The sequence below is a fragment of the Scyliorhinus torazame genome, chromosome 13 (assembly GCF_047496885.1).
Source record: "Scyliorhinus torazame isolate Kashiwa2021f chromosome 13, sScyTor2.1, whole genome shotgun sequence".
Lineage (NCBI taxonomy): Eukaryota > Metazoa > Chordata > Chondrichthyes > Carcharhiniformes > Scyliorhinidae > Scyliorhinus > Scyliorhinus torazame.
In genome coordinates this window covers 113,006,913-113,019,916 of record NC_092719.1, presented here as the reverse complement: position 1 = coordinate 113,019,916, position 13,004 = coordinate 113,006,913, and the positions used below count along the sequence as shown (strand labels likewise).

General features: G+C 53.4%; 1 protein-coding gene across 1 annotated transcript in view; it reads left to right on the top strand.

Moving 5' to 3' along the window:
• The window catches only part of dnah1 (dynein, axonemal, heavy chain 1), a 1,119,271-nt gene that overhangs the window by 1,025,077 nt on the left and 81,190 nt on the right, over positions 1 to 13,004 (top strand). Inside the window, exon 73 of the mRNA XM_072472076.1 lies at positions 2,302 to 2,472. Within this exon, the coding sequence (XP_072328177.1) occupies positions 2,302 to 2,472 (171 nt within the window). The remainder of the gene's footprint in view (positions 1 to 2,301; positions 2,473 to 13,004) is intronic.

Here is a 13,004-nt window from a genome sequence, read left to right as displayed (position 1 = left end):
CCTAGACGTGGCCAGCTCCGCAGCTGGTGTGCCAGCATGCAGCTCGCCTTCTCCCCATTCTTATACGGCACTCCTCTTGCCCTATGCAGTTGCCCTACCACCCTCCCCGTTGTCAACCTGTCAAACTGCACCGCAACTTTTTCCTCCTCATCAATCCCTCCCTGGTGGGCTCCCTCGATGACTCCCTGTCCACTTCCACTATGTCGCTCACTAGACGGTAATGTACTTCCCTCCTTTCCCTATCTGCACGAGCCTTCAATAAAATAATTTTCCCCCGGACCACTGCCTTCAGTGCTTCCCAAAATATGGCCGCCGACACCATTCTGATCCAACTCCACATACCCCTTAATCGCCGCCCGCACCTTATCACAAAAACCTCCATCCGCCAACAACCCCGAATCAAACCTCCACCACGGCCTCTGCTCTCGTCCCGATCGAGACCGAATCTCCAGCCAGAGGGGCACATGGTCCGAGATAACCATCCCCGCATACTCTGCCCCTTCCACCCCACTACAAAGTAATCAATCTTCGAGTACACCTTATAGACGCGTGAAAAATAGGGATATTCCCTTCCCCCGGGTTCTGAAAGTGCCATGGATCCACTATACCCATCCTTTCCATAAACCCCTCAGCTCTCTCGCCATTCGTACCTTACCCATCGACCTGGGGCTCAACCTATCCACCCTTGGCTCTAGGACACAGTTAAAATCTCTTCCATGATCAACTGTGTGGCTAAATCTGGAATCGCAACCAGTGACCCCTTCATAAAACCCACATCATCCCAATTTGGGACATACACATTTACCAACACCAACGGTGCCCCTTCCAATACCCCACTCACAATCCGTGGTCTTTCACGTCAGAACAATCAGTGCCAAACCCACATCAATTCTGCTACCGGTGAGGGGCTAGCACCAGCGCCGCATGGAACACCATTAAGACCCACAAAAAACGATGCGGGAATCACCAGGTCCATGATGGACACTCGCAGGGCTGACAAGCTGCAGCCGCGCTTAAACAATACACCCCCCACTAATCGGGGCCGAAAAGATGGGACAGGTTGCGCTGGAAGGCCCATACAGCTGATGGGTCAGCTGGGACCAGAGGGCACCCAGGGTGATGCCCTGGATGGTCACCTATACAACCCAGGGCACCAGTTTTAAAGCGGGCTGTCAGCGGCATGCGCATCGCCACCTTGCCAGCTGCGGTAATAGTGTTGCGTTCCCATTCACCCCGACTCCACAGCCCACCTCCTGGCCACCCCACACTACTCCCCCAGCCCTGGCAGAAGCATCACTGTCGGCGAAGTATGGCAGTGCTGGACACTGTCCGTACGCCCACTCTCTCTGCAGCCACCACGCCAGGTGCACGATTTGTGGGAGCACACATGGACCGCGCCTTCGGGAACTCGGCACACAGGAGGCGGCGAATCGCGGGCGGGCCCACTAATGGATACAAATTGTGTTGCAACTACGCACTCTGTGCGTCGCATTGACGTCGTTTTCAGGGAGGCGGAGCATCGCGATTTGGCGTCAAACCGGCTCCTGCCGCAATTTCGGCACAGGAGCTATTCTCCATCTGATCGCACGCCTCGTTTCAGCGTTGGCTAACGGAGAATCCCGCCCAAGATCTTTTCAGTCCAGCTCAGGAGAGCTGACAGAATGTTGGTTTGGACCCAAGACCTTCCTCAGTACTGTGCTGGATTGTCAACCTATACTTTTGTGCTCCAGTCTCTGAAATAAAAATTAAACTGACAACCTTCTGACACAGATGTGAGTGCTATCAATTGAGTCACAGCTGGTGAACATCTGATTTATGGTTGTAGAGGCAGGTTAAAGCTCTTAATTATCAAATAATTGGGCAGTTAAGGGACTCAGTTGGTGCAAGGACAGGTGGCCTGGTGGGTAACTTACACAGCCCCTGTATTATAATATGGGGAACAGGTCAGGGGTGAGTGGGACAGAGATGGGCAGGGCATCCAAAATATTTTACATGGCACCGCCATCCCATACCCGGCCAAAATCACACCTGGTGGGGCGGGGAGCCATAAAATCCAGCCCTATGTTTGTTTCCTGATTTTTTTGTTTGCACTTCTTTTTAATATCCATCACCCACCTACAGGAAACTCAACAAAGGATTTTATATTAATTGTGATATTTTAGATTTTAAAGCATTGGCCTTGGGTACCAGAAGTCGGTGTAATGTATGTGGATGTTTTTGTGTACAAATCCTAATATGCATAAAAATCATAAATGTGCATTTGATGTTTCTAAACCTGCATCCCATTCAATTCTCCAACAGGGCTACCTCGAGTACATTAAAACTCTCCCACTTAATGATACCCCAGAAATATTTGGACTACATGATAATGCAAATATCACATTTGCCCAGAATGAAACGAATGTGCTGTTAAACTGCCTTGTCTTGCTTCAGCCTAAATCATCAACCACCGGTGGCAAAGGAGTTGAAGAGGTTTGTGACGTTTAATTGCTTGTTATTTGACATCATGTGTTAGAATAAGAATCTGTTTTTATATATCTGGTTAAATTGTGATGTGGAATGGATTTTTTTGCTTTTTCACCCTGCGTCGACATCAAGCATTCCTAGGCTCAATGTAGTGTAGGCTAGTGATAAGGTACAGCTGCCTTCTTAGCAATGCACCTTAGCCCCATCTTCAGTCAAGTGTTGCCAGCAGGTGTCCCCATTTGTCATACCAGTCTTCATTGTGTCCTGAGTAAGTCACACATTTCGTGCTTAATTGTGGAAAATGCTATATTGAGCACGATTTTCCGGCCTCGTTACACTCTCGTTCAAGAGAAACAAGGCCGGTGAATAGCGGGAGAGGCCAAAAACAAGAAACACGTCAGGTGATAGTTTGCGATGCAACCGGCCCGCTCCCGTAGGCAAAATTGGGATCTCACCGTAACGTGGCGAGAAACCAATTATCACCACTTAAGCCCCATTTCCATATAATTAACAAGAGCCACCCCATATCCAATGGCCTCCCGTCATTCATCGGCCTCCCCAGCAAGTGGTCACCCTGGCGCAAATTAGTACTCCTTTTGAAAAACTTGAACTTGGCGGAAGGGTTTCAGTGGTGAGCCGAGGAGGTGAGTAGCCACCTTTGCCCACAGGCAAAGAGGCGGGATGGTGCCGGGCATGCCACCCCATTGCTCTGAGGGGGGTGGGGGACCTTCTGTAGGGGTGGGCCACAATGGTGTGGTGAACCACTGTATTATATTGTACATACTGTTCTTACTTATTGTACTTACTGTTCTTACTGTTTGTTACATGTCTGGGTTTGTCCCTGCTGGCTCCGCCCCTCGGGCTCAAGTATAAAGGTAGCTAACCTCCAGCCCAGCCCTCATTCTGGGACCAGCTGCCAGCAGGTGTCTTTTAGCTGATTAAAGCCACAGTTAACTCTTCTGACTCTCGTCTGTCGTCATTGATGGTACATCAATTTAATCAGCTAAAATTTTAAGATGGATCCATCGCGCAAGCCTGATCGCCTGGAGCTGGAACCCCAAGCAGCCAATGCCACTGCCACGTTTGAACACTGGCTAAGCTGCTTTGACTCTTACATTGATTCCTCCACCGCCGCGGAGACCCACAAGCTGCGAGTCCTCAACTCCCGGGTGAGCCCGCAAATTTTCCTTCTTATCAGAGACGCTACCTCGTACGAGGATGCGATAACGCTGTTGAAGGGGCAGTATGTTAAGGAAGTCAACGAGGTGTACGCTAGGCATCTCCTTGCCACGAGGCGACCCCGGAGAATCACAAGCTGAATTTCTGCGCGCCTTGCGGGTACTCGGCCGGAACTGCAGTTGTAAGGCGGTATCGGCTGTCAAGCACACTGAATTGCTGATCCGGGACCCCTATGTCGCAGGCATAAAATCTAATTACATCTGCCAGCGCCTACTAGACGGGGGTACACTCGACCTCCAAGACACAGTACAACTCTCGGACTCGTTGGAAGTGGCCTTCCATAACATGGATGCCTACACCTCCGACCACGCGGCACCCTCGTGGGCGACGCCATCACCCGACTCAGGGGCATCACAAGCCTGTGCCGCGCAGTGACCCACCAACTCCGGAGGCCCGAAATGTTACTTCTGTGGCCAGGGTAAGCACCCCAGACAACGCTGCCCAGCGAGGAGCGTGATCTGCAACGGGTGTGGAAAGAAGGGCCACTTGTCGAAAGTCTTCCAGGCCCGACCTGTTTCTAAACCCAGCAGCGCTGCGTGTAGCCCGCGGGGACCTCCCCCATCTTCCACGTCATCCGCCACGTGCAACCCGCCATCTTCGCGCCACCCACCACGTGTAACCCGTGGGGGCCGCCATCTTGGCCACCATCTTCGACGCCACCCACCACGTGCGACCCGTGGGGGCCGCCATCTTCAATGCCACCCACCACGTGCAACCCGGGGGGGCTGCCATCTTGGAATCACCCCACAGCCTCCCTGAACCCCTGCTCACCAGATCGTACGCTGGCCTCCGCTACCCTTGACCAGCTCACCCACCTTCCGAAGCTCGCCTCCATCACCCTCGACCAATCTCGACCTCATCACCTCACTAAATCCATGATGGCCGCCAGATCAACGGCCACGAGACGACCTGCCTCTTCGACTCCGGGAGCACGGACAGTTTCATTCACTCAGATACTGTATGGCGCTGCTCCCTCCCAATTTTACCCGCGACCCAGAAAATCTCCCTGGCTTCCGAATCACATTCCGTGGATACTGTGTCGCGACCCTTACAGTACGGGACGTCGAGTACAAAAATTTCACGCTCTACGTCCTCCCCCAACTCTGCGCTGCCCTACTACTAGGTCTAGATTTCCAATGCCACCTCAAAAGTCTTACTTTGGAGTTCGATGGACCCCTGACCCTCTCACCGTCTGTAGCCTCTCGACCATTAAGGTCGCCCCACCCCCGCTCTTTGCTAACCTCACCCCGGACTGTAAGCCCGTCACCACTAGGAGCAGACGATACAGTGCTCGGGACAAGACCTTTATCAGGTCGGAGGTCCAGTGACTCCTGCGGGAAGGGATCATAGAGGCCAGTACTAGCCCCTGGAGAGCCCAAGTAGTGGTCGTCAAAACTGGGGAGAAGCACCGGATGGTCATCGACTACAGTCAGACCATCAACCGGTACACGCAACTCGATGCGTACCCTCGCCCCCGCATATCTGACATGGTCAATCAGATTGCGCAGTACCGAGTCTTCTCCACTATTGACTTGAAGTCCGCGTACCACCAGCTCCCTATCTGCCTGGAGGACCGCCAATACACTGCCTTCGAGGCAGATGGGCGCCTCTACCACTTCCTCAGGGTCCCCTTCGGTGTCACCAATGGATCTTGGTCTTCCAACGGGAGATGGACCGAATGGTTGACCAGTACGGGCTGTGGGCCATGTTCCCGTATCTGGATAATGTCACCATCTGCGGCCATGACCAGCAGGACCATGACGCTAACCTCCAACATTTCCTCCACACCGCCAAGCTCCTTAACCTAACATACAATAAGGAGAAATGCGTTTTCCGCACAACCCGCCTAGTCATCCTTGGCTACGTTGTGGAAAACGGAGTCCGAGGGCCCGATCCCGACCGCATGCGCCCCCTCCTGGAACTTCCACTCCCCCACTGCCCCAAGGCCCTGAAGAGATGCCTGGGGTTCTTTTCCTATTATGCCCAGTGGGTCCCCAATTATGCGGACAAGGCCCGCCCACTCATTAAATCCACCATTTTACCCCTGATGGCTGAGGCCCGCCAGGCATCAAACCGCATCAAAACAGATATTGCCAAAGCCTCGATGCACGCAGTAGACGAGTCCATCCCGTTCCAGGTGGAGAGCGATGCGTTGGACTTTGCTCTGGCTGCTACCCTCAACCAGGCGGGCAGGCCCTTGGCTTTCTTCTCCCGTACCCTCCAGGGGTCCGAAATTTGACACTCCTCCGTCGAAAAGGAAGCCCAGGTCATTGTGGAAGTTGTGCGACATTGGAGGCATTACCTGGCCGGCAGGCGATTCACTCTCCTCACTGACCAACGGTTGGTTGCCTTCATGTTTAACAATACGCAGCGGGGCAAGATCAAGAATGACAAGATCCTAAGGTGGAGGATCAAAATCTCCACCTATAATTATGATATCTTGTATCGACCTGGGAATCTCAATGAGCCCCCAGACGCCCTATCCCGCGGTACATGTGCCAACGCACAAGTAGACCGACTTCGGGCCCTCCACAATGACCTCTGTCACCCGGGGTCACCCGTTTTTTTTCATTTTATTAAGGCCCGCAACCTGCCTTACTCGAGGAGGTCAGGACCATGACCAGGGACTGCCAGGTCTGCGCGGAGTGCAAACCGCACTCTAGCACAAGGCTAAATTGCTGGCTTTGAAAGCAGATCAAGGCAGGCCAGCAGCGCAGTTCAATTCCCGTACCAGCCTCCCCGAACAGGCGCCGGAATGTGGCGACTAGGGGCTTTTCACAGTAACTTCATTTGAAGCCTTCTTGTGACAATAAGCGATTTTCATTTTCTATCGGTTGGATAGAGCACACCTGGTAAAGGCCTCCCGCCCCTTTGAGCGCCTCAGCATCGATTTCAAAGGGCCCCTCCCCTCCACTGACCATAATGTGTACTTTCTCAACATCATTGATGAGTACTCATATTTCCCTTTTGCCATCCTGTGCCCTGACATGATCTCTGCCACAGTCATCAAGGCCCTACACGGCCTCTTCACCTTGTTCAGTTTCCTCACTTACATCCATAGCGATCGGGGTTCCTCCTTCATGAGTGATGAACTGCGTCAGTTCCTGCTTTGCAAGGGCATCGCCTCAAGCAGGACTACCAGCTACAACCCCCGGGGAAACGGACAGGTGGAGAGGGAGAACGCGACGGTCTGGAAGGCCGTCCTTCTTGCCCTACGGTCTAGAAGTCTCCCTATCTCCCGCTGGCAGGAGGTCCTTCCCGATGCGCTCCACTCCATCCGGTCGGTCCTGTATACCGCCACCAATGCGACACCTCATGAGAGAATATTTGTCTTCCCCAGGAAGTCCACCTCAGGGGTCTCGCTCCCATCCTGGCTGACGGTTCCAGGGCCTGTCTTCCTCCGGAAGCATGTGAGGATTCGCAAGTCGGATCCCTTGGTCGAACGGGTCCTTCTCCTCCATGCTAACCCCCAATATGCCTACGTGGCACACCATGATGGGCGGGAGGACAGTCTCCCTTCGGGACTTGGCACCCGCAGGTTCCCCAGCGACCATCACCACTACCCCCGACTCTACACTGTCTCCCTCCATTACTACTCACAACTCTACACCGTCTCCCTCCATTTCTACTTATCCGGAAGACGACACGCTCCTGGATACGCAGGCCTCAACATTTCATCCGACACCAGTGTCCTCACCACAGCCGGGACTGAGGCGATCACAGCGGAAGGTCAGAGCCCCCTACAGACTCGATCTCTAATTCAACCCGTCCACTACACCCCCCGCCGGACTCTTTTTTAACACGGGGTGAATGTGGTGAACCACCGTATTATATTATACATACTGTTCTTACTTATTGTACTTGCTATTCTTACTGTTTGTTACATGTCTGGGTTTGTCCCTGCTGGCTCCGTCCCTCGGGCTCAAGTATAAAGGTAGCTGACCTCCAGCCCAACCCTCATTCTGGGACCGGCTGCCAGCAGGTGTCTTTTAGCTGATTAAAGCCACAGTTTACTCTTCCGACTCTCATCTATCGTCATTGATGGTACATCACATGGGAGTGTGGGGGGGGGGGGTCACTGGAAGGGGCAACCGGGGGGCAACCGCTCATGGCACCACCAAGCCAACTCCTGGATCGTGTGTACCGTTCCTGGGCAACCTTTGGCCCTGCTATTCACCTCCCTACAAGTTACTCTGCATACCTGCTTGTCTTTATCTCCATGCCTGTGCCATTATTTCGCCTTTTTCAATGTCTCTTTACCTTTTCTCCAAGGTTTCTCCCTATGTATGACCTTTTTCCCGTTTTTCCATTTATCACAGGAATTTATTCGGGTTCTTTGTTTCTCTTTCTGTTCCAATCTGGCCTAGTCACGCCCCTCTCCTCGTTCACCTCTTTCTTTTTTCCCTGTTCCCAAACGACTCGTACAATTTTCTGTGTCTTTGTCCACCAATTTTGCTTTTCTTCTCCCAGCACCATATCTGTCTCAATTACTTCAGTGCTCTCGTATATCAAAATAGAATTAGCTACTGTGGTAAACCACTGTTGCACCTCTATTAGGTGATGTATGGTAGGACCTGTACTACAGGTACGTTGGTAGTCCATGCCTGCTGGCTCCACCCAGTAGGCGGAGTATAAATATGCATGTCCTCCAGGCTGCAGCAATTTCGCCAGCTGCTGTGGGAGGCCACACATCTTCGAGCAATAAAGCCTCAGTTGTACCCAACTCAAGTCTTTGTGCAATTGATCTTGCATCAATTTATTGCTCTAAGATTTTCAAAAGATGGACCTCTGTATCAAACCGGATCGCCTGCAGCTGGATCCGCATTCAAGCGACGGCAAAAAGGACTTTCAACACTGGCTAGCTTGCTTCAAGGCGAATATCAACTCGGCGTCCAGCCCTGCCTCGGAGGCTCAGAAGATACATATCCTGCGGCGAACTACGCCGAAGCCATGACGCTTCTCAAGGAGAATTACACTCAGAAGACGAACACGCTCTTCACCAGGCACGTACTCGCCACTCGCTCTCAACTCCCTGGTGAGTCCATAGAAGACTTCTGGCGGGCCCTAATCCCACTCGTCCGGGACTGTGACTGTCAGGCCGTTACGGCCACTGAACATTCAAACCTCCTAATGCGGGACGCATTTGTTACGGGGATTGGGTCGGGCCTCAGACGCCAGCGGCTGTTAGAGGGGGCCACGCTCGACCTAGCAGAGATAAAGAAACTAGCGCTCTCCATGACGGTCGCCTCGTGCAATGTTCAGGCCTACACTCCCAGCCGCGCGGCCCACCCCTCCTACTCATCGTGGACCCCACAGACGGCCGCCCCAGCGGGGGCCTTACCCAGCCAATACGCCTGCGCCACGCGCCAGCCAGCAAACCCCGGGGGTCCCCGATGTTATTTCTGCGGCCAGCAGAAACACCCCCGCCAACGCTGCCCAGCCCGTGCTGCCCTTTGTAAGGCTTGCGGCAAGAAGGGACACTTCGCCGCGGTGTGCCAGGCCCGTGCATTCGCCGCTATCGCCCCCACCCCCCTCGTTTACGGACAATGGGCGCCGCCATCTTCACCTCCCCGGAACACGTGCGGCCAGTGGGCGCGCCATCTTCTCCTCCTCAGACCATGCGCGGCCAGTGGGTGCGGCCATCTTCTCTCCCTCAGACCAAGCGTGGCCAGTGGGCGCCGCCATCTTCCCCCCTGAGCAACGTGTGCGGCCCATGAGCGCCGCCATCTTGTTCAACCCCCGCCACGTGCGGCCCATGGGCGCCGCCATTTTGTACTCCTCTAGATCTTCAGCCGCCATTTTGTCCACCTCAGGATCTCCAGGTACCGCCATCTTGTCTCCCCCACGGCACATGGGCACCGCCAGCGTTCCAGGTCCAGGGCCTCCCGGGCTCCCCGTCATCCTACACCAGCGACGACCGATCACGACTCGCCTCAGTGACCATCGACCAGTCTTGTCCGCACAACCTGGCCACCGCATCGACCAGCGTTAAAATCAACGGACACGTGACCTCTTGCCTGCTGGACTCAAGAGCACCGAAAGCTTCATCCACCCGGATACGGTAAGGCACTGTTCCCTCGCGGTACACCCCGCCAACCAAAGAATCTCCCTGGCCTCCGGATCCTATTCCGTGGCGATCCTGGGGGTACTGTACGGTCACACTCACGGTCCAGGGCGTAGAATTCAATGGCTTCCGCCTTTACATCCTCCCTAACCTCTGCGCTGCCCTACTACTCGGTCTGGACTTCCAGTGCAACCTCCAGAGCCTAACCCTGAAATTCGGCGGGCCCCTACCACCCCTCACTGTGTGCGGCCTCACAACCCTAAAGGTCGATCCGCCTTCCCTCTTCGCAAATCTAACCTCGGATTGCAAACCCGTCGCCACCAGGAGCAGACGGTACAGCACCCACGACAGGACCTTCATCAGGTCCAAGGTCCAGCGGCTGCTTCGGGAAGGCATCATCGAGGCCAGCAACAGCCCCTGGAGAGCCCAAGTGGTCGGAGTCAAAACTGGGGAGAAACACAGAATAGTCGTGGACTACAGCCAGACCATCAATCGGTACACGCAGCTCGACGCGTACCCCCTCCCAAGCATATCTGATATGGTCAATCAGATTGCACAGTACCGGGTCTTCTCAACGGTAGACCTCAAATCCGCCTACCACCAGCTCCCCATTCGTAAATTGGACCGTCCATACACTGCCTTCGAGGCAGACGGCCGCCTCTATTACTTCCTCAGGGTTCCCTTCGGCATCACCAACGGGATCTTCCAAAGGGAGATGGACTGAATGGTCGACCGGTACGGTTTGCGGGCCACCTTTCCGTACCTAGGCAATGTCACCATCTGCGACCATGATCAGCAGAAACACGACGCCAACCTTGCCAAATTTCTCCGCACCGCCACTCTCCTAAACCTCACCTACAAAAAGCAGAAGTGTTTAGCACGACCCGCTTAGCATTCCTCGGCTATGTGGTCCAGAACGGAGTTCTGGGGCCCGATCCCGACCGCATGCGCGGGCCCGTAGTTTTAACTACTACCACTTGGGCTCTCCAGGAGCTCCCCCTCCCCTACTGCCCCAAAGCCCTCAAACGCTGCCTGGGGTTCTTTTCATACTACGCTCAGTGGGTCCCAAACTATGCGGACAAGGCCCGCCCACTCATACAGTCCACCCATTTTTCCCTGACGGCCGAGGCACAACAGGCCTTCGCCCGTATCAGAGCTGATATCGCCAAGGCCGGAATGCACGCAGTACATGAGACACTGCCCTTTCAAGTAGAGAGCGACGCATCAGACGTCGCCCTAGCTGCCACCCTCAATCAGGCAGGCAGACCCGTGGCATTCTTTTCCCACACCCTTCATGCCTCAGAAATTCGACACTCATCCGTCAAAAAAGAGGCCCAAGCTATCGTTGAAGCTGTGCGGCATTGGAGACATTACCTGGCCGGCAGGAGATTCACTTTCCTCACTAACCAACGGTCGGTAGCCTTCATGTTCAATAACACACAGCGGGGCAAGATCAAGAATGATAAGATCTTCAGGAGGAGGATCGAGCTCTCCACCTACAATTACGAGATTTTGTATTGCCCCGGTAAGCTCAACAAGCCCCCAGACGCCCTATCCCGAGGTACATGTGCCAGCGCACAGGTAGACCGACTCTGGACCCTGCACGACAGTCTTTGTCACCTGGGAGTCACACGGTTGTACCATTTCATAAAGGCCCGCAATCTGCCCTACTCCGTCGAGGAAGTACGGACAATCACCAGGGACTGCCAGGTCTGTGCGGAGTGCAAGCCGCACTTCTATCGGCCGGACCGTGCGCACCTGGTGAAGGCCTCCCGCCCCTTTGAGCGCCTCAGTGTGGATCATGGAATTGAAGCCCTTTCTACAGCCCCAGTTGTCTGAGTTGCCAGGATAGCTAATGCCAGGCGGTTCAAATGAATATCATGCTAAAGGTACTACTTTCTCTTTCCCCAGCACTGGGGCTGATGCCTCATGAATTGAAACCCATTTCTCCCACACCAATCTTTCAGCCACGTATTCAACTCTCTGATCTTATTTACCCGATAACAATTTGCTTGCGGCTCAGCTTTGTGGTTCTGCTTTTTAATTTAGTCCCCAGCTGCTCTCGCTCCTTCAGAAGAACCTCTCTTAGTCCTACCTATGTCATTGGTACCCACATGCACCACCACAACGAGAATCTTCCCATCCACTTCAAGTTCCTCTTTAGTTGAGAGGTCTTTCCCATAACCTTGGCATCAAGCAGACAATATATCTTCTGGGACTCATGCTCTTGGCTGCAAAGAGCAGTGTCTAACCCCTTAATTGTACTGTTCTCTACTACCACTGCATTCCTTTTACTCTCCCCACTTGAATGACACCTGGCACCACAGTACTTTGCTCAGTTTGCTCATCCTACCTGAAGTACCTGCTCTCGTCAACGCAAGCTACCGGAACGTCAAATGTAATGGAAAAGTGAAAGGGCTGCATTTCCTCCAGTGCTACCTTCTGAATCTCCATACTTGCCTCACTCGTAGTCACAGTCTCCTGGTGGACCAGATCTAACAGAGTAGGATTTGGGGAGCCTGCAATCAGGCTAGTTGACCAGGAAAGATGTTCTTCGGCATCCATGGTGCTGCCAGAGGCCAAAGCCAGCTGTTTAAAAGGTCCACTTAGTCCCAGTTATAATTGAAGAAGTAAAGCCCTTGAGTTCTCAACCCTCACACCTCCTCACCTCCCACATATTTCACATGTCATCTCATGTTTCCCATCCACCTCCAGTGGTCCTCATGTCCCCATGACCAGATATATCCACCACTCACCCCCTGTGGCCTCTCATGAACACCCATACCAAGGTAAACTTCTCATTAACACCCATGGTTTCTCATGCACCCCCCCCCCCCCCCACCACCAAGATATTCCCATGCCCAATCCTTTTAGCCTCTTATGATACCCAAGCCAAAGAATGGCACTCCTATTGCCATTCATCCACTAGATGCTGTGTAGATCTAATGAACATTAGAGAACCCTATAGTTGTTGTGTTATGCTGCTTTGTGTAGCATAAGCTGCTTCCTTGATGTATACTTTGACAAAGGAAGCTCCAGACTATGAAATGAGTTCAACTTGTTTATTGAACTATCAACACAGTTCTTAAATGAGTTCGACTCTCTGCTAATCTAGCTGTAGTAACTCAGTCTATCTTTACCAGCCTGCTCTAAGCCACGTGCTGGGGTGTGATGCTGTTGATCAACCGTGATGTACTCTCTAGATGTCTGTCTGTGGAAAAAGCAGAGCATGTGT